General features: G+C 42.2%; 1 protein-coding gene across 4 annotated transcripts in view; it reads right to left on the bottom strand.

Moving 5' to 3' along the window:
* Positions 1–474: 474 nt before the first annotated feature.
* Positions 475–22431, bottom strand: part of DNAH5 (dynein axonemal heavy chain 5) — a 300951-nt gene continuing 278994 nt past the window's right edge. For 2 of the 4 annotated variants that reach the window (XM_050937378.1, XM_050937376.1), the window contains exons 77-80: positions 22199–22351; positions 17416–17647; positions 13136–13283; positions 829–1520 (exon numbers count right to left, since the gene is read on the bottom strand). In XM_050937378.1, the coding sequence (XP_050793335.1) occupies positions 1460–1520; positions 13136–13283; positions 17416–17647; positions 22199–22351 (594 nt within the window). In that variant the 3' untranslated portion in view covers positions 829–1459. Of the gene's footprint in view, positions 548–828; positions 1521–11221; positions 13284–17415; positions 17648–22198; positions 22352–22431 lie in introns of those variants that run through there. The other 2 variants (XM_050937377.1, XM_050937379.1) reach the window with 2 other exon arrangements.

Consider the following 22431-nt stretch of genomic DNA (forward strand, 5'->3'; position numbering starts at 1 on the left):
ACGACAATACAATGTACAATAAAAATCAGTTTATCTAATATTAGTTCTATGTGTATCATGTCGTCTTTATTACCTTCTTAGAATTCTGTTGTCTCCACTGTCTTTCTTACTGTTCAGATTCTGCTTTCTTCTCCTCAGAGCTAGGCATCCCATTGGACATGCCCTAAAGGAAACATATGGGCCTTGCTCAAAACACACTTTCCTTAAGATATGTAACTAAGAAGCACTTCAAGCTCTGAAGCAGTGCTAACCTGGCTCCATTTTGAGGGAGTCAAGTCCAGCCTTCCCTCGGTTGAGGGGTGGGGATTACTGACACATGGCGATTTGGAGGCTGGTGTGGGGAGGAGGCAAGGAAAAGGCTGTATGGGAAGGGCTGCACACAAAAAAAAAATCACGTTTTATATTTTTATACATTTCTATATAATGTAAAACAGCTTTTACACCAAAAGGAAAGTGCTGAATACTCACCATGTCATTGTCTCTGTCATATGAGTTAAACTTCATCTGCAAGACTCAAATGCCAAGTTTACTTTCATGTTTTTTTATTCTGTGCTTCAGTGAGCATATTAGATATAACAGAGAAATGAAAAGGGCAGTTAAAATTCGGGCTTGAACAACTAGACATTGTCCTTCTAATATGCACAATTTTTGTGTTTTCACTGGAATGGATTCATTTAAAATTCTTAGTTACAATGGATGTATTTTGATAACACTGGTACAAAATGGGCAAAATGTTGCAATGAATAAGTATCAGTATACATGAATAAAACCATATTTCAAAACAAAGTAATGCTAAATTGCTGCAAATGAAGACTCGGACCAGAGTTGCTCTGAATAGGTCTTTATTCAGCAAAAGAATCCTAGATCTGCCTCACTCAGACACATACTGCCCTCTAGCAAGAACAGTGGCTACAAATCACTCATCAAGTCAAACACACTGGTTAAGTCAGTCAGCATATTTGCTATTGCAAAAACATATTGATCAAGTCACCAGAAAAACAGTCAAATGTTCAGTAGAGCTCCTCACATTCAGAGTGCATTTTACAAAGAGGCATGGGATATCACTGCTGAAGCAAGTATGTATCTGTGGAAAGTAGTATAGTTGCAAAGTACTGAGAAGCAGGAGGGTTTTGTGTTACAAGAGAGTAAGACCAGTTTACAGCAAGGAATACTCCAATTTAAATTTTCTAACTTAAAAAGGGACATCTTTTGTCTCCAAGTTATATACGTTGCTTTTATATTTGGCAGTGGTGTTTGTGGATATATAATGATAAACTATGAATCTTTTAAATATTTTATAGTCTGGAGATTTATTTATAATTAACAGCCACCACCTCATGTTAAACTTGACTCAACCATGTGTGTGAAGCTTTTTCCCCAAACTGTAGTTCTCTAACTTTTTTTTCTGTGCAAATGCTTTTGTCCTTTAATGGAAACTTTCAAGATGCAATAATTTTTTTCAACTGCAGTCAAACATCTGTTTATTTTCAATGTCCTTGCCAAAGCCGGATATATAGTACCTTCAGATAATAAAAATAGAAATTGAGACATCTACTTCAGTTGAGTGATCACAACAGGAATAATGCTATGATTGATAAATTAAGGTGTGAATATCTGCTTCAAATATTAGCTCTAAATGGAAAAAATATTACATATGCTTATTGAGAGTCCTGCTGATGGGAACAGCAGGAGCTGCAGCTCTGCTTTGAAATTGACCCTCAAATGAGCTCCAGTCTGAATGGCTGAGATGAAACAACCCCAGGAAAATGCTTCTTTTAAACTAAAAAGTGGGGGTGGGAGCTTTAGGTCTTCAACATTTGTAAGTGTTTTCATCCCTTCATCTCCTCCTCAAGAATATTTACAGAAAGGAATGCAACTCTAAACTGTCAAATGGGTAGCATCCCTCAGCTGACAGAGTATATTTTAGGTTTAATTCTACCACTTCTGTTAACCAGAAACTTCTAAGACCCTGTAGATAACCCAAGGCTCTTCTCCTAGTTATCTACCCCACCCTCCCACTTCCATTCCAATACCAAGTCTCTCTCTAATAGAGAGGGCTGGATGTAGCTCGCTCCAGAGCTCATCAGCACTATTTCTTAAGTGAGTGTTATAGATTGAGCTCCCCTGCATCGTGAGGTGTTAGGTGAGCTCATTCACAGCATGTTGCCATCGTGCTAGCCAGGTGGCTTACATCCCAGACTCAGACTCTGAGTTGAGACGAATATTAATTTAAAGTATTTAGTATTAAACAACAAACTTGTTTCTGATTAAACATGACATTTCTGGAGAGTGAATGTGTTTGCCTGGGAATTCTGGAATTCTCAACACATTTTTAAAGTTATCTGTCAAAGGCAACAGCATTTAAGTTTCATTATTTAATCAGTGGGTGCATCTATCTTCTTAAAGATCAAAACTTCTCAAAACTGAAGAGTTAATAAAAATTATTTAATCCTAAATACACTTAAACATTCATCACCTGATTTCACTGATATCACCATAGTGAAGGGCGATAGTTACCTAAATTATTTGTTTCTTCACTAACAGGCTTTTTTCTATTTTGTTAAAATGCTTGTATTTAAATGAAAGCTCAGAATAGACAGAGAAATTAAATAACTACTTGCATGTTGCCTGAATGCAAGCAAAAGATTTTTTGACTTTAGCCTTTTTTAAAGTCAAAGTTCCAGTTCAGGAAAGCACTGGAAATTAAGCACTTACTACTTAACTGCTTTGCTTAATCAGAACCTAAGCCATGGTCTATGGCCTATGTTTTCATAATGTAAGTTATCGACCTGACTCCCATTCATATTCATGGGAATACACTATTTTGAGAAAGCAGAATACAGTAATGTCTGGAGTTTTGTTTTAGCTCTAGGACAAACCCTGATGTCCTTGCTCAGTTTTTAGTCAAAATATTTAAAGTCATTAACAAGTAACATGCCTTGAAGCATAGTTTCTCCTCAGTTCAGAGGTCTGTAATACAATATTTCAAATATAATAAGATTTAATCTGCTAAAATGTTTTAAGCAAGTGAAGATGACTGAAAATGCAGCTATGTTAATAAATCCTCAATACGAGTGCTCACAAACACTGGAAGAAAACTAGGATGCATTACGAATTCAAATATTGCTGTTAACTAGACATCAGGTGCCCAATGAAATTATACATCATCAGCTTTAAAAATGGAGGGGTGGTTCTGGCCACCCAGCACTGTAGTCAGGTGTTTGCCCTTGTCTTTAGGACACATTCAGCAAGTGAGGAAGTTTTAAGTGTGAACATCACAACTCTGCATGACCTGAAGCTCAGCAGCAAATTGGAAAAAGGGTGTCAGAAGTAGAAGAGACTTTCAATCTCTGTCAGAATACAGGGTTTTCTTTACAAAAGTTATCTTTTTCCTCTTTGACAAGTGCCCCTAGGCCTCAATGTACTGAGCGATGTTTGGAAAGGGTATTATACCTGTGACAGGGGAAATCTCTTCAACTATTCTGAGTGTTTCATTTACTAAGCCGGCCTGTTTGAGGCTACACATGACAACCAAATACAATCAACTGCAAGTTAGGAAACTAACTGAAGAATTTTAATACTATAATTACACAAGGCTACTACAAACCAACATCAAGGCCATTCAGGGTTCACAGCGAAATTCATTTGGCTGCAGAGGCTTTAAATAAAAAATGAACAAATCTGATGTTCAGTTGGAAATCAATAGATGCAGAGGATAAAAGTAGAGGAGTGGTCCTTAATCTGTTATACCTGACCATATATGCTCCTACAAATAATCCTGAGTCCCACCAAACGGGCAGCCAAGTTTGACAGTGCAGTCTGAACCCCTTCCTGGACAACTCAGCGTCGCCTGAAATCTGAGCTAGGGATAACTAATGTTGCCACTGATTCAACACATCCCAATTTTACAGTGCTATGTAACTAGCTTGCATGGCACCTAAAGATAACAAAGAACTGAACATTTGACATTTGTATCCACGCACCCCCATTTTCCAACTCCAGCATTGGGAACATGTTAGGAGTGTGATTGAGGGAAGTGCCATGGCAGGAGATCTGCTGCACAGCAGACACCCCTGGCTGGAGTAGTTCAGTTTAGACCTGACGCCACTTGAAGTTGTGCCTCTTATCCACCCCCAGGATCAGTAAGAGCAAAGGTAGTGTACAGCTACATTGTTCTTCCCACCATAGGCTCCATGCTAGCGGTGCGACAGACCACAGGATTGGAGCAAATAATTTTGTCGCACAGAATACTATGCCTTCAGGTACACAGCTACTCAGAACAGGATCCAAAGCCTCTTTAGGTGATCAACTGCCACTATTATTTCCCCTTTGCAAGCAAAAGAGGCAGTTACTTACCTGTAACTGGAGGTTCTTTGAGATGTGTGGTCCCTATCTGTATTCCACTGACAGTTTACGCATATGGCCCATGCACCTAAAAATGGAGAATTTGAAAGTAGTATCCTTTGGTCTGTGCCTGCACCCTCATTCACCTTGTGCTTCCATCCAAAGTAATAAAGGGCAGGGAGGATCGACTACATCTGCAGTTCCTTCTCCACTGCAAATCTGACAGATCCAGAGCAGAGGAAAAAGATGGTGGGGAGTGGGGAATACAGACGGGGACCATACATCTCAAAGAAACTCCAGTTACAGGTATGTAACCTCTTCTTCTGAGTGGTGGTCCCTACTGTATTCCACTGATGGTGACTAATGAACAGTACCAAAGTCAGAGGAGGGTCTGAGGATGATGATGGAGTAGTAGTGTGGAGGACTGCCATGCCAAAGAAGGCATCCACCACTGAGTCCTGTACAAAGGCATAGTGCAGTGTAGTGGTGTGTACAGAACTCCACATGGCCTCTCTACATAGGTCAGTGAGTGGCATATTCTGAACGGAGTCCGAGGTTGAAGCCTGACCCCCAGTGAAGTGAGCTTGTGCTCCTGTGGGAGAAGGTATGCCCAACCATGGGTGGCAAGTTCTATGGGCCCATGGTTCCCAGGCACCATGAATATTCCTGGTTCCCAGGCACCACGAGCCCGGCTCCAGCACTGGTTTCTCCCTCGGCCCCACCTTCTGCCCCTGGGCATGATCCCTCCCCCTGGTGTCCCCATGGCCATTTCAAACAGCCCAGGGCCCCCACTCACCACCAGCAGCGCAGCGGAGCTGAGTGGCTACCTGCCTGCTCGCTCCACATGGATGCTGGCCCCTCCCTGTGGGCAGCGTGGGCTGTGTCCTGCCCCAAGTGCCCCTGTAGCCAATAGGAAGCTGCGGGGGCAGTGCCTGGGGGTAGCACCACATGGGGGCAGTGCCTGTGGGTAGCAGCACACGGGGGCCCATTGAGGTGCTATAGGTTGGATAGGTGGAAAAGTTCTGATGAGCCCCTTCCAGAACCTAGTCAATGGGTTTGTGAAGATAGAGAAACCTTCCACAGGAGGGTGGAACATGCTGATTGCTGCCAGGTTTACTTTCAAGGAGCTGAGGGTGATACAAGATGAATTTAGCAACAGAATGTAGTCCAGTATGAGGAGAATCCCCACTGATTCTGATGAAGCACCTTTTTGTTGAGGCCATGATGAAAAAATCTCCATTTGGCCCAGTATCAATTTCTGGTGGAGTCCTTCAAGCTACTGGAAAGGATGTTCTGAACTGCTGAAGAGTATATTTGTTCTAAGGCAGATGCCCATCCAAATATCACATTCTGCGGTGTAGTGCATGTGGATTGGGATATCTGATTTTGTCTTTGCATTGGGTCAGCAGATCTGGGCAGATGTTAATGGGAATCGATGGGCATGATTACATGTGGAGAAAGCTGGGGAACAAGAATTGTCTGTGCCAGTGAGGGGCAATCAGAATCACCACTGCTCTGTTTCATCAAGTCTTGTTTAGTATCTGAGATAAATACAGTAGTGGAGGAAAAGCATAGCTGAATTGGTCTGACCAGGGGAATACGAGGGTGTCACCCTGGGGGCGAGCAGTGGCCAATGGCTTCCCTAGAGCAGTATGTTGAGCATTTGCTGTTCACCTGTGATGTGAGCAAGTCTCTGGTTGGGGTCCCCCATTGACTGAAGATGTAGGGTACTATTGAAGCAAAGTTCCCAATCATGGTCGATTGCAAAATGTCTGCTGAGCGAGTCTCAGAGTACATTCTCTGCCCCGGGAAGATAGGCTGCGGATAAGAGGATCTGATGGTTGATGCACCAATTCCAAAGATTGACTGTCTCCGTGCATAGCATGGGGTATCTTGTGCCACTCTATTTGTTGACGTAAGAAACAATGTTGGTGTTGTCTGACATGATGAGAACATTATGGGAGCAGATGAAAGGAAGGAAGGATTGTCATGCTCCCCTCATCACTCTGAGCTCCAGGGTGCATCCTAGATTCCCTGGGAGTCCATGTTCCTTGAGCCATGTGGTCGTCAAGATGTGTTCCCCAGCCAATCAGAGATAAGTCGGTGATAATAATCTTGTCTGGGGAGGAGGGAAGAAAGGGAACTCTCACACAAATGCAACGTGGCTCTGTCCACCACTGGAGGGATGATAGTACCACAGCAGGAACTGTCAGCATGGAATTCATGGAGTGGCAGTTTGGTGAGTAAACAGACTGGAGCCTTGTCAGAAGGCAGTGAAGGTGGAGACATGTGAAGAGGGTCACGTATGCTATGTGGGCTAAAAGGGATAGGCAAGTCCTGGCTAGTACATATGGATTGTTCATGATATGGGTTATGATGTTGATCATTGTCTGGAACCTGTTTGCTGGTAAGTAGGATCGTGCTGTGACTGAACTTACCATAGCCCACATGAAGTCCAGAGACTGTGTGGCGTCTAGAATAAATTTCTCGTCATTGACGCTGACTCCAAAGGAAGAAAAAAGGTTGAGCAACATAGAGGCTGATGTGTGGGCTTCTTGCCTGGACTGTGTGGCTAGAAGCCAGTCATCAAGATATGGAAATATGAGGATACCATAATGTTTGACACAGGCCGTTGCAACAGGAAAAACTTGAAGATTCTGGGAATGGTGGCTATCCTGAAGAGGAGCACTCTGTACTGGAAATGATGGGTGTCCACTGTGAATCTTAGGAAACATCTGTGGGCTAGATGGATATTGATGTTAAAATGAGTCCTTCATATCGAGATTCACAAACCACATGCCTTTCTCTAAGGATGGGATAATCGCTGCTAGCATGACCATACAAAACTGGCGTTTCTGGATGAAGCAGTTGAGATGCTGGAGATCAAGAATTTCTTCTAAGGTACCAGAAAGTAAATTAAGTAAAACCCCTGATATTCCAGAGGGATGCATTCTACCACTCCTCGTTGTAATAAGGAGTTCACTTGTTGGGCAAGAATGTGGTCATGAGAATGATCACTGACAGGGAAGGCAGTCTTGGAGAAGGTAGCATAATAAACTTGATTGTATAGCCATGGTGGATGACGTTCAACACCCATTTGTCCATGGTTATCGCACTCAAGCATGGGAAAAAAGTGCTAAATGACCCCCAAAGGGGGTGGGAGGATCATGAGGCTGTTGGCATAGTGTTTGCTGGCTCTTGGGGTTGCATCAGAAATACCTCTTAGCTGGTGGTTGTAGCTGCGACATTGAAGCCTGCAAAGGTGTGAGATCTCTGTCTTTTGGTGTTTCCTCAGAGGCTCATAAGATCTGTGATGGTAGAATTCAGGAAACCAGAAGCACTGAGTGGAAGCTTGGTGGTGGAATTTGAGTTTCAGGGGTGGAGTGTAGATGCCCAGTGAGTGAAGGGTGGCCCTGGAGTCTTTGAGGGTAAGCAGTGATTCATCTATCTTTTGATTAAAGAGATGGGAATTCATCAAAAGGGAGGTCTTCAACTGTGTTCTGTACCTCCCTAGGGAACCCAGAAGAATTGAGCCAAGACTCTCTATGCATAACCATGGCCATAGCCATGACCCTGGAGGAGGTATCTGCTTCATCCACTGCCAGTTGGAGGGCCATTCTAGCCACCAGTTTCCCTTCCTCAATGAATGCCTGAAAACGAGCCTGATTGTGTTGTGGCAGGCTATAAGTGAAATCCTCAAATTTACTGTAATTTAGGAAGTCATACTTGGCCTATAACACTTGATAGTTCACAATCCTGACTTGTAGGCTAGATAAGCAGAATATCTTGCACACCAGAAGGTCCAGACACTTGCCCTCTTTATCAGGTGGTGTATATCAAGGGTGTTGTTGTTTGGCTCGCTCAGTGGCAGCCTGGATGATTACGGAGTTGGGAGGAGGGTAATAAAAGAGAAACTCAGACCCCTTGGCAGGTATGTAATAATGCTTTTTGGACCCTATTGGGTAGCTGTGCACATGGCCAGGGTGTGCCATAATGTTCTGGAGGGCTCCAGAATTGCTTTGTTAATTGGTAGTGCAATTCTGGTTGGTCCTGAGGTGTGGAAGATATCAAGCATCTTATGTTGGGGGTCTTGAATTTCTTCTAAGGGAATCTGGATTTCCACAACAGTTCCTGAAATTGTCTAAAGACATCCAGTAGGGAAGGGGATGCTGCAGTCACCACTTTGTCTGGAGATGAAGAGGGAAATCCCACTAGTTCTGGAAACTACTGGGACTAGACTAAGTGGTTCCTCCTCTACCATCAGATCACAGCGTCTGCTAGAAGGGTTCCTTAAGGGGGAGGCAGGTAAGCATTCCCTTGTGGATCAGGCAGCTTCTCCCACTGTCATAGTTGCTGCCGCTCACTGGGGGTGGATTAAGTTGATGGGGGAGCTCTCTTCCATCCGCTTAGAGCAGCTCCACTAGAGAGCTTACAGTGGCACTGCTACATCGATGCAACTGCGCCGCTATAAGCTCTCTAGTGTAGCTATAGCTTCTGTCCCATGTTTATGGGTACGCTTCCTTAACTCCCAACTAGGCCCCGCCATGGGGTAGTTCCACTGGCTCCAAATTTGGATGTGGCACTGGGAGGTGCACTCCTCACTATGTCAGGCTGACGTATAGGGGGTGTTGCCAAGCCTGGGTCTGAGTGAGGTCTCATGGCAAGCTCCATGAGGTGATTCTGGAGGAAAAGGGCAGAGCCTTCTTGGGTGTGTGGCGGGGGAAGACTGGTAAATACAATGTGATGTAAGCTTCCTCCAAGTGGTAACTGACCGACAAGGAGCACAGGCAGGAGGTGCAGAGTTTGAAGCGTAGCGTTCTGGGCATAGTCCAGTACCTGCACATGGGTATGTGGGGTGGAGGGGTAGTTTTAAAAAAAAACATAAAACCAAAGTATCTAAATTAAGTACTAAAACTATAATAAAACTGGCAAAACTTCTACAAAACAGGTAAATCTATGCACCTTATCTTATTTAAAAGTGCGTCACAGAAAAGGACAATGAAAGTTCTGACCCAGACCATGCAACAGTGAGAGGGAATTGGAGACACGGTCAGTCTATCCCTCCCTTCATTGTCTTGGACAGAAGCACAAGGCAAACTGCAAATCATCAATGGAATACAATTGGGACCATCACTCAAAGAACAATCTCTTCCACATGCTTTTCCCACTTTGTGACTATCTGTCTATATCTCTTGGTAGGATTTCTGGAAAATGAATTTCAACAAAGTTGTGCAAGCAGCAGTTTCAAGCTGTTCTCTGTTCACAGTATCTTACTCTGGTCTTTCACGCTCACAGCATTATCTTGTTCTGGAAACAATCTTCTGCTTCCACTTGACATCCTCCCCACATGCACTAAAGGATCTCCAGCCAAAATTGGGGCATTAAGCAGAATTATGCATTTAATTACTGTTCACCTGCCCAGATGAGAATCTTGCAGGAAAAGACAGTGATAGAAAAGTCTCAAAAGTTACGTGTTAAACATGCAAAATTCTAGGAAGTGGAAGGGCAGATTCCCTGAGTTAAATAAGTCCATTGACTACCATGCAGTTGCTCCTGATTTACATCAGCATGAGAGGTGGATCAAGCCCAGAAAGATTTTGTTTTATTTAAAGCACAGCACATGGGTACATAATTAAAGCTAACTGTTAAAACAGATTATAAGCATATTGCTCATGCCACAAACCCTTACCCAATGCACATAGCTTACCGCGATTCTGCGGCCAACTCTGCGGAACCCAAGCTGGCCACAGAAATTAGTTAAATGCTGGAAGTAGCCCTTCTTCCCTTTCCCTCCTCTCTCCCTTCCTCTGCTGGCTTTTGAGGTGCTCGTTAATGCTCCTTAAACTCATTTCCCTGTGTTTGGACATATGAGTAATTATTCAATTTATAAGGAAAGGCCACAGAAGTCTTACATTACCTATATGAAAGCTTCACAAGCCATATTCACCAGAACAATTTTCAAATCACTTTAGAATACTCATTTTCTGTTTTTCCTTTGTCTATATACACTGTTGACCCTGAACACTAACTTAGCTGTTATTGTAGATTGTGTATATGGCGTGCAGCAAAAAAAAATGTACAACAAAACCAAGCATAATTAAGGGGGAAGGGGACAGCAAAGGAGTAAAGCAGAACAAGAGGAAGATGGAAGACAGGGGAAGGGGATAAAGAATGAGGAGAGGAGGGTATTGACTAGAAGGAGACAAAGTGCAAGGAGGTAGAGCTTGAAAAGAAGAAGCAAAGGTGATAGGAAAGAGGAAAAACATGATATTGAAAACTGAGTTAGATTCTCTAGTAGTCAAAAAATGAAAGCTACATCACCACCCACCCCAGGAATTCCAAGGAAGACCAACTTCATGCTTCTTGTTTGCAAGAACTGTGAGTTCTTAAGTTTCATAATGCCTACAGTGTTAAATAAAACAGCCAGAAATTGCCAGGTTTGTAAGCATTGCCATTAACTATGCTCTGGCCAGTACAAGTGTTTAAATAAATTGAAGGATTTAGGATTGAGGGGTTCAGAATCATACTTACATGTACTAATACTGCAGCAGTGCAATATTAATCCTTTTATCCTCCTATAGTTGAAGGTGTTGCAGACACAATCTACACACAGTCATATTAATACAGTGTGACAGTATTAGAGATCTCTAGCAGCCTTGCCTGTAGAGATTCCACTACACCATGAAATATTGCAAAAAATGAAATACATTCAGGTTCCTCCAAGTTATTGATTATTGACTAACATTTAAGATATCAGTAAATTAATAATATACATTTTTGAACTGAAACAGTGTGATTGTATTATAGAAATGAAATGTTACAACTATCCCTTCCCCATTAAAACACCAAATACAGCCATTCTGAAATAGATTTTTAATACTTGTTTTGTAATACTGTGAAAGGTTGTCCTTAGATCATTGATGAATAAGAGTTGCAATTTTTTTACATTTTATATAAGATCAAATTATGTATCTACTGAAACAAAAACAGACTCAAGCCTCCTCCAAATGCTTCCTTGTGTTTGAAATGAAAACCTGCTTTTCCCCCCAAAGCAATTATGTAAGGCAGATCCACTGTGCATTGTTGGCCCATCCTGTTATGTATTAGAGCTCCTGCCACTACTGAAGCAGTAGTCTGCCACTTGTGACTCTGATCTTTTGCAGACTGCCATGAGACAACAGACCAGCCTCAATAGCAAAGATCCAATAGCTCTGTGCTGAAAAACAAAGGCACTTTATATGTGAAGTCCCAGTGCAACTGACTAGTATAGCCTACATTTCTCTCTCCAGCCAGCTCCCAGTGTGAAATGTTTCTACGGTAGATGAAAAGTCAACAAGGCTGCGGTAAGACAGGCAGAAAAAAAGGAAGGAAGATAGAAAAGGAGGGGACATGAAAGCAAAATACTGCAAAATGAGAGCAAAGCAAAGATAACAATGGTGGTCTTAATGTGGGTATCCTGCATAAAGGTTTCCCTCCAATATAAGAATGGCCATGCTGGGTCAGACCAAAGGTCCATCTAGCCCAGTATCCTGTATTCCGACCATGGCCAATGCCAGGTGCCCCAGAGGGAATAAACAGAACAGGTAATCATCAAGTGATCCATCCCGTTGCTCATTCCCAGCTTCTGGCAAACAGAGGCTAGGGACACCATCCCTGCCCATCCTGGCTAATAAACGTTGATGGACCTATCCTCCATGAATTTATCTAGTTCTTTTTTGAACCCTGTCTTGGCCTTCACAACATCCTCTGGCAAACAGTTCCACAGGTTGACTGTGCATTGTGTGAAGAAATACATTCTTTTGTTTGTTTTAAAGCAGCTGCCTATTCATTTAATCTTGTTTTATGAGAATACTCCAAATACTCGTGGCCCACATTTCTGAGAATAGAAAATGAGACTTTTCTGGTAAATGGAATTTTTAAATGAATTTAGTGCGTTAGTGAGGCAGAATGACAGCAAAGTCCTATGTTAATTAAGGCAAAAGGAGGAAATGCTAGCTTCCCACACTGAACAAACAGCCTCCCTACCTCTTGGTGCTAAAACAGTGAATGCCCATTCCATTTTTACCCTCTGTGCTGAGACTTCCATAAGACTTATTTGTTAGGGTGATGGCCTCTAATGTGCACACCTGTCTAGGTAGGAATTGGATTGATGCTACAAACTCATTTCATGCAAACCCCCAAGCAGCGATCAGACTGCATACCACTTTGCATTTACCACTGACCTAGGGCTGGATTCAGACTGGTCCTCACTAGAAATCTGAGTCACACTGGAAAACGATATTGAGGAGTTATGCTAACTAACACAACATTTAACACACCTTAGCTGTCAGCACTGACAGGACCTGTATGCTTAACATTGTAATCTGGTTGCAGATGAGCACTGCTGGAACAGCAGCATTAGCCATGACCAGCTGACACTGCTAAAGACAGCCAGCTCATTTACACTCATGGCTATGTTGTGTTTAACACAGCATTTGTTCAAATGACCCAATTTTCTAGTGAAAACAAGCCCTGAGAGGTGAATAGGAGTGGGTATAGTCACTCAGTTGAGCCATCCAGTCCCAAAAGGCTTCTCTTTTAGAACATGTCTTTAGCCCACTAACTAACTTCTAGTAGATAACGCAGGAGTGGAATAAAGGAGGAGCACAACTACGAAAAAGAAAAATCTGTGACCCATCATCAATCTCATTCCTCATTAATGTTCATGTTAAAATTATGTGCAGAAAAAAAAATATCTTAAAATCCTGGTGAGAAACACTAGGGGGGAAAGTGAAAATTGATTTAACATTACTTGACATCACAAAGAAGTGCTACACCACGCAGTATCCAGTGCTCTGGAGGTTGGACGGTCTTAAGGTCCACAGCAGCAACGTAATTCAGGTCTGTTCGATGTGGTTTTTTGTAGATTGGACATGAGTACAGATGAGGATCTTTCAAAGCTAGGAAAATGGAGGGAGGGGGGGAAAAACCACACATGAAAAGATGCCCTGGGAAATGAGGCTGAACAGATAGGATGTTAGAAGGCAGAGCACAACCTAAACAGAAATATAAATACATTGAGTCAAAGTTCAGTAGCTGATAGCTCTTCTCAACAAAAGCAAAGGAAGTTCAGTTAACACCACACTCCTTGCTTTTTTGCTACTACTTGAAAAACAGATCACACACAGTACCATGTGCAAATCTTGTAAGTTTGGGATTTAGTATTAAACTACAGTACTTTGACAGAGTAAGGAGTTTAAATGAGCATCCTGCAGTGACTAGGATGCTAGCAGTTTCACCCTTCCACTCTACTTCCTATTTTTGAATGTTTCATGCTGACACATCAAGATGTGAAAATTACCTTTATTAAAATCTATTAATCTATTTTGAAATACTTTTTTCAGTACGGTACAATTATTTACATGCTGCAGAAGTATGCATTGTCAACCGATATTCTTCACTGTAAAACTGGGACAAAATATTCCAGATATGATTAATGTACAAAAGTGTTTGTAATTCAGTATTCAGCTGGTTTTTAATTTGCTTTTTAATATAATAATGATTTTCAGCTTGCTGAATCAGAGCCTTATTTATCTATCAAGTTGTTTTTTGTAAGTAATACAGTTTATGATAATAAGACTTCTATTTCTTTCTTCCCAAACATCTGTAGAGTTCAAACTGTGCTAAACAGATTCATTCAAGTTAGTGTTAAATTGTTCCCAGGCTGAGATCTTATGTGTCAATCAGTTTGAAACAATTTTTATGATTAGGTTGTAAACTCCTGCGAATAGTAATTTATACAGAAAATACAGATAGACTGCATATTATAGGCATTTAGAATGTTACCCCTGGTTAAGCAAATGACATACACAAAAGAGCATGCCACGTACTGTCAGAGAAGATAAGCAACAAACATGGAATTCTGATAGCAAAGCACAGGAAACAGCCGGTAAGCAGACTGTTTCTAACAGCTAAATGATTCGATATCTTTTCAGCTGTTTTCTGTGGGATTTGATTTCCTACTGCCTACTTTTATTTTCAGACATTAAAAATTCAGTTCCACAAAGCAGAATAGCCTTGACTTCTGTTCTCCAGCTTCTCAGAATAGAGTGCAGACTGACATGTCTTTTCCTCTTTGGTGGCCCCAAATGTCATCCCACCTCCACCAGCTCTTTCCATCCTTTCACTTGGTTTGTTTGCTCAAGCAAATCCCCTTCACAGAATGTCAGTGTTGCGACATTTATGCGTACAATCAACACCTAGGTATAACACAGTAGTTCCCAAGAACATTGTTAAATCCGTTCATTTCTATTGTATTCATGTGTGCAAGCTATATGAATACTAGCATGTGTTCTCAAACTATACTATGGCCTTCAAGGCCAGATTTAGGGGCAGGTGACCCAGGCAACTGCCTGGGTTGCCAGGCTCGAGGTGCTGTTTTTGTTGTTAGCAACAAAAGGGAAAATAGAATGTTTGAAGTAAAATGTTTCAGGTATTCCATATGTGGATTAATTTTTTACTAACCAGAATGTTCTGGACCCCTGTAGAATCTCATGGAACCTTCCCAACTTTCTGAAAACTACATTTTCCTTGAACCTCCTAGGATGTTGTCAGCCATGCGCTCATGGGTATATGAGAGGTGCGGTGTTACCAGTCAGTCAGTGAGATATAAGAACAAAGTGAAGTGAGAGCCCAGCTGCAATATTGTGAAACTTGTTTTATTGTGTAATTGTGAAAGTGTATTTGAAGAGTGTAATTAGAGACTAATAAAGGGCGTATTTAATGAGACATCTATCAAACCCCTATCTACGCAACAAGAAATACTGTTACTACTTTTGCCATGGTTAACACATAATGTTTGATGACTTTCTACCACTGCAGAACACAGACTTTTGTTCTCCCTAATGCTGTGTTTTCTCCTGTAGAAAATAAAAGATGCCCCCGAAGAAGTCTTCACGAGTTCAGTATAGGAACCAAAAAGCTCAACTGCAATCTAGTTTCTAGCAAGGGACAAATTTGAGGGGGAAATATCTGAAACAGAACAACATAGACTGGGCTTTAGGCAACAGTGATCGTCCCAGTGCAGAAGAAATTGAGGAACAAAGCATAAATGATAGAAGTCCTATTACTCAGAAGTTAGCAGATTTACCTGAAGAGAAGGAATGGTAGCATAAAGGAGAGTAATGACAAAGAAGAATGTGGCTCACATGAAAAGGAGAGAAACAATAAAAAAGAATCAGCCTCTCATAATGACAGAAACAGCAGTGAGAAAAATTGCACACCACACATCTATACATCAGATCCTGCTTTATGGCTGACGATCCTAAACTGTGCTGATAATTAATCGTACAATTTTGAACAGGCTAGGCAAAACTGAGGATATGACATTTCTAGTAAATAAGCAGAAGCAACACTTCTCAAAGTCACACTGAGAAAGAGTGCTTGAAAACGATGAGAAACTGAATCAGCTTCGGCTAGTTTACTCAAAATCAACTGACATTGTTCTGTTTTTGTTGCAAAATATTTGACAAGAATGTCCAATCATTGCTTGTTCTTTCCCGGTACAATTACTGGCATAACTTAGTTTATGCTCTAAAGCAACATGAAAAGCAACATCTGGCTCTTTTACAGCTTACTCCAAATGGATGGAGGTCAAGGCTCAAGCTGAATAAATGTATAGACATAGAAAACCAGTGCATTATTAATGTAGAAATCCAACACTGGAGGAACATGCTTCAGCATCTGACCTCAATTACTCTCTTCCTTGCAAAAAATAATTTGGCTTTCTGGGGCTTATCGGATAAGTTGTTCACTGAATATAACAGTAATTTCTATGGTTTGGTAGAGCAACTTGGAAAATATGACGAAGTCATGCGTGAGCATCTATGTTGAGTAGTTCATGGGGGTTGGACAAGGTGACCTCCTGAGGTTCCTTCCAACCCTGATATTCTACGATGAAGAAGCTATGCACCATTATGGCAGCAAAAAAATTCAAAACTAACTGATTGACCTTATGGCAAGGAAGGTGCTTGATAACATATTGATGCGATTCAACAAAGCAAAGGACTACACCATAATAATGGACTTCACTCCCGACACTAGTCACAGTGAAAAGATATTATTTACAGGAAGATTTGTTATCACCTACTGTAACACTCTAACACTGCTCCACCCAATATTGGTGCACAGTTCAATTACTTGATGTTAGTACATTTAAGTTATTCTTAACATTAAAAAGTTTCTATAAGCTTAAAGGAAACTTTTTTTGGGGGGCGGTGCTTATAATAAATACTGATTTACAAATTCTAGCATGCAAATTTATTGTCTTATATGACAGTGATACATCATGCATGCAAATCATGCATCAAAGTCATGAAATGCAATACAAGCGCAATAAAAAATAAGGTATTCAAATGTTTAACAAAGGGAGGAGGGGAAGCACCGAAGACGCTCCTTGCTGAGGGCCCCGGGTTTGGTCTAGGGTCAGCCCTATTGCAGAGTTTGGCCTTCATTCTTGTAAAGAAGCCTAAGTTCTCCATGTAGCCCCAGTGATATTTTGGGCTATCAGACAAATATTCAATGAGAAAAAGGATTCTTATTTCATTTACAATGGACTTCAGTATTGTAGGTAGTCCAAAAAACTGTAGGGAGGGGATAAAATGGTTTCTGCTTCCACTGTTATGCTGTAACACCACTACTGGGGTACACCAGAATTCTGAGACTTGAACATACATTTTGTTATATAATGTTTAAGCACATTGGAAGTGGAAGACAAAATGCTACAGTCTTGCAGAGGTAAAAGAGGTTAGGAATCATTTGTAATTGCATATATTCCAAAACTACAGCAACAACAGTATTGTGACGTATGTTTTTAACCTAATTAGAGTGTCAGCTTTCAAGGCAGGAACCATTTATTACTATTCATAAAGTATGATTTCAAATCTTGATTGTTTTCCAGTAGATCCTAGAAGCCCTCCACAAACATAACACTTCTATGCTCTGAAGAATTATTAACTATTGGTCAAGTATATGTAAACACAAATTAAAATTAAGCTGCTATCAATACAGCAAAACCTGAAGTTAATCACTTACTGTTGTTCTCTGCATAAATCCGTATGACAGGCATCATTTCAAAGAGCACCTTAGGCTTAGACTCAATGATTTTAAAATTTCTTCTGTCCCAACCAGCTCCTTCCAGATAGAGTCCATATACATAGACGCCCTCAGGAGGAGAAGTTGTGATGTCATCCTTCATCCACTTGGTGACTTCATTGCACAGTGCTACACTATCAAGTGCCCATCCTTTGTTGGCTCGAGTTATTTCCTATTCAAAGCAACAATGAAGACTATGGGTAAAATTATGAAGAGTGCCTATGATTTAGGACAATGATTTCAGTGCATACAGAGCCATCCTTAATCCTGCATTATCACAAATTACACCTCTACCCCTTTATAGCATGATCGTGGGGAGCCCGAAATCCCTACCATGTTATAGCTAAGCCCCATTATATCAGAGTAGGGGCAGCAGGGCTCCAGCTGTGATTTAAAGAGTTCCAGGCTCTGGCTGCTGCAGGGAGCCCGGGCCCTTTAAATCACCAGCCGAGCATCACTGCTGCAGCCCCGGGGTAGCGGGGGCGGGGCTCCAGTGGTGATTTAAAGGGCCCTGGGCACTCCACAACAGCTGGAGCCCCGGGCCCTTTACATCGCCGGTGAACCTCGCTGCCGCAGCCGTGGGGCAGTGGCGGCAGGGCTCCAGTGAGATTTAAAGGGCCCAGGGCTCCCTGCAGGAGCTGGAGCCCTGGACCCATTAAAGTGCCACCAGAGTCCCGCTGCTACCACGCTATACATGAACCTGTGTTATATCGAGCCACGTTATAGCGGGGTAGAGAGTACTTTAAATTATCATAAAAGCAAACATTTACCTTTTCTGCAGTACTCTCTATGATTAAAGCAGCATTATTTCCCTCCAGCCCAGCAGCAGTGTGTTCATTTCATAGCAAATTAAATACTTTGTTGCCAACCACCCTTCTCCTCCACAAAAAATGCACTTTTGAGACAAGTCATTTTTAGATTCATTTTCCCTTCCAGATAAATAAATAATGAAAAATGCACTAAAAAGGTACCAGAGTTAAACACGTCTGCCTTTTAAAGGTCAGTTTGCAATGCTGTAGCTGTATCGGTCAGAGGATATTAGAAAGACAAGGTGGGGGAGGTAATATCTTTTATTGGAACAAATTCTGCTGATGAAAGAGACAAGCTTTCAACCTTATGCAGAGCTCTTCCTCAGGTCTGGGAAAGGTAGCTTATCTTAAAGGTCAGGACAGCATAAGAAAAACAGCCTGACCATTTAGGCTGATTTTTCCTGGGAGTGCCAGGAAATCTTTCCTTGATGATATATTATTAAAAAGAGGTCTGAATGGATTTATCTGTATGTGCGATTTTCAATGTTATATTTGTAACATTATAGCTCATTAATGTAAGTATTATGACTTAGGAGGAGAGCCATAAAACATCCAGTTAATGATATGCCTAACTGGCTTATCTGAGTGTGAACCTTAAGAGCGACTGCTTCCTGGAAGAGTGGGAACATTAAGTTAACACACAAGCATTGAGTAAAAGATTCCTAAATCAACATGGTTATGTACTCGCTGGAACTACATGCAGTTGTATTATTGGAAAACTCTGTTCTTTCTGGGACGTGAAGTGTGTCACTCCACTATATAAGGCTCGAAGGAGACTTTCTGCCATAAACCAGGCACACAATGCAACATGGTAACCCTTGAGATTTGATTTGTGTTTAATTTTTCTTTAGGCGTGCAGTTTGTGTGTATTATCTACACTATATTTTTAAATGTCATTTCTGATTCCAAGATTCTTCTGACATACTGTAGTGAAGTGAGACTCACCAGCGTGGCGCTTCTTGCTGATTATCCTGGGAATTAGCTCTTCTCCAGCCTGGAGTACCCTCTGCAGGCCCGTGTCTCGCCTGCCTTAAGGCCCCCATGTTCCTCCCAGACCCTGGTGCCCCTTTTCCTCTGAGTTCGGCCCCCAGCAGTAACCCACAGTCTGAGTCTCCCCTCTCAGGGAGGGGAGTTCCCAACCCTCTACACCCACCTTGCCTCAGTGGCTACTGCCAGTCGTCATCTAGCTCCCACTCACTGGGGCAAACTGCAGTCTGTAAAGGCCACTCATCATTGGCAAGGGGTTAGGACCTGCTGCCTCTGCCTATTCCTGGGCTACACCTCTGCACCCCCAGTACCTTCAACAAGGCCTACAGCCTGGGGGTTTACCAGGCTGGAGCTCCCCGGCTCCATTTGCCCTTCCCCAGCACTGCTCTACATTCAGTACCCTACTCCCAGGCCACTAGCCCTTCCCACTCCAGAGCTAGAGTGAGACTCCTTCAGCTCCTGGCCCCCAGCCCAGGGACAGCGGGGTCCTGATTGAGCTTCCCCAATCAGCCTAGTTTAGCTGCTTTTAACCCTTGTTTTACTGGAGTGGGGCAGTCACCCCACTACACATACCTTATAATAAAAGCCTCTTTTATGTCATCTGGTTGTTTGATTTGGGGAGATACTTGCTGAAGAAACAAAGAATCCTGTGGCACCTTATAGACTAACAGACGTTTTGGAGCATGAGCTTTCGTGGGCGAATACCCACTTCTTCAGATGCATGTGGTGGAAATATCCAGGGGCAGGTATATATATGCTAGCAAGCAAGCTAGAGATAACGAGGTCAGTTCAATCAGGGAGGATGAGGCCCTGTTCTAGTAGTTGAGGTGTGAAAACCAAGAGAGGAGAAACTGGTTTTCACACCTCAACTACTAGAACAGGGCCTCATCCTCCCTGATTGAACTGACCTCGTTATCTCTAGCTTGCTTGCTAGCATATATATACCTGCCCCTGGATATTTCCACCACATGCATCTGAAGAAGTGGGTATTCGCCCACGAAAGCTCATGCTCCAAAACGTCTGTTAGTCTATAAGGTGCCACAGGATTCTTTGCTGCTTTTACAGATCCAGACTAACACAGCTACCCCTCTGATACTTGCTGAAGAAAGTGATTACTTACCAGCCTTCAGATCTGGAGTAAGGCAATAAAGTATATTACAGTGCAGGGGTGCATTGTACTTTTGACCACTCTTTCATTCGCTCCCATAGGCATCCTTTGCAAGTGATATGCCTAAATCTGCATTCTTTAACAGTGGAAACCCTGCAGTTCACCCCACTTTTAGGCTGAATCATCAGGTTACAGCATCCCCTGTATGCAAGAATTGTATTACCTCTGCAAGCTCAACTGGTTTCAGCCCCTGCTACAGAATTCTCTCTAGGTGCTTATGACTAGTACGAAATGGCAGTGACTTAGGACAGCTTATTGAAAGCAACTATGATTTATTTATTCAAAGGAACATTACAAGTAGAGAGTCAAGGATTAAAATAACAAAAGACTACAGGCATATGGTCTTACCTAAATTTGGCCTCCACTTACCCTGATGTGATAGCATCAGGGGTCTGTGTTACAGTCTGTTTCTCTGCAGATCCTCTGACCTATCTCTACACCAAATCTCAACTTTTTAAGCATTTCAAACTTTTTTGTTTGACTGTCCCTGCCTAAAAGGTCCTGGGGTTTCCAACTAAAGATTCTCCCTGCCCTCAACTATCTAAACCCTAATTCCACATTACAAGAGGTATATATTCCATTGAATACCTCCTCTGAGTATGGCTGTCTATACCCAGTAGCTTTTAGATTCCTACAATCCAAAGCTAGCTCAAACTGATTTAACTCCTAGATAACTCTTTAGCCAGAAACACAATAACCACCATGTTTACAGACTGTCTGTATGGAAGAGATATGTGCAATTTCATATTCTTCATTGAAAGAAGCTACTCTGCTTCAACTTCTGACCTCCAGGTGTGACAAAGAGGACTAACTTCATTTTTTCTGGAAACTCTCCAGATAGGCTAAGCACTGAAGAGGACAGAGAACAAGGGCCCTGGTCAGCCCTTTTGTGAGTATGCAAAGACAAAAAGGGCACAAGGATTTCCTACCCTTTGCACCCCACACCCCCAGAGGGGCTGTTTGGAACCCAAGTGAAGAACATAGTATCTCCACCACAGTTGCCAACTTTCACATGGTAAATAAGCACCCTAACTTTCACAATAAGCCAAAAATCAAGCTAATCCAATTTCAAAACAAGGCCAAAACAAGCCAATTCCTAAGAACCCCAACACTCTATGTGAATAGATCCCCCCCAGCATACAGTCTGGGACTGTGGTGGGCCTGCTGTTCACCCTGACTCCATCCTCTTCCCTCCGCTCCCTGCCTCTGCTTGCCCACCCTTGCCGGGAGCTGATCAAAAAAAAAGAAGCAACAAGCCAAACAAGCAACAAGCTACAAGCCAAAAACTAGCCAACAAGCAACTCACAAGCCAATTAAGCCAAAAACAAGCCAAATTTCTGCGTTTTTTCTGTGGGTTTACCATATCTGATCTCTACTCCCTCCCAGAGACCCTCTAAGGCAGCCCTTGGCATGAAGATGGGTGGGCCCAAAATAGTAAGTACAGTGCACCATACTCAAGTGTAACATGGCAGATATGACTGCTAAGACAGCAAAAAATTGTCCTGGGGATTTCAGCTGTCCCTTAGCTCCCCTTCTAACATGTCTGATGTAGTCAAGGGCAGAATCTAATCCTAAAAGGGCAAAGTAGTTCAACACACAAAAGAAAATATTCCTTCTCTCTCTCTCTCTCTCTCTCTCTCACACACACACACACACACACACACACACACACACACACACACACACACACCCTTCCCATGCAAGCTATAATAAAGAGGGAATATTATTGAAAGGGTAATATAAAAAGAAAACAATTCACCTGTCTCATTGCAGTCAAAAATCCTTGCGGGTTAAAGAACCCTGTCATCCAGAAGCAGTTTGGTCGGCCCTCAAATATCCAGTAGTAAAACTGACGGTTTCTTTCCAGAAGTTCAGTAAACCAGAAACCTAGTGTGCTGGAAGCCCAAGACCTCTAGAAACAGGTAAAAAAGAGGTGCTTTTCAGGGACGGGGGATGTTTAGACCTTTGAAGATTTTGTAATCACATCAATGC

This window comes from Gopherus flavomarginatus, chromosome 2 (genome assembly GCF_025201925.1).
Source record: "Gopherus flavomarginatus isolate rGopFla2 chromosome 2, rGopFla2.mat.asm, whole genome shotgun sequence".
Classification (NCBI taxonomy): Eukaryota; Metazoa; Chordata; order Testudines; family Testudinidae; genus Gopherus; species Gopherus flavomarginatus.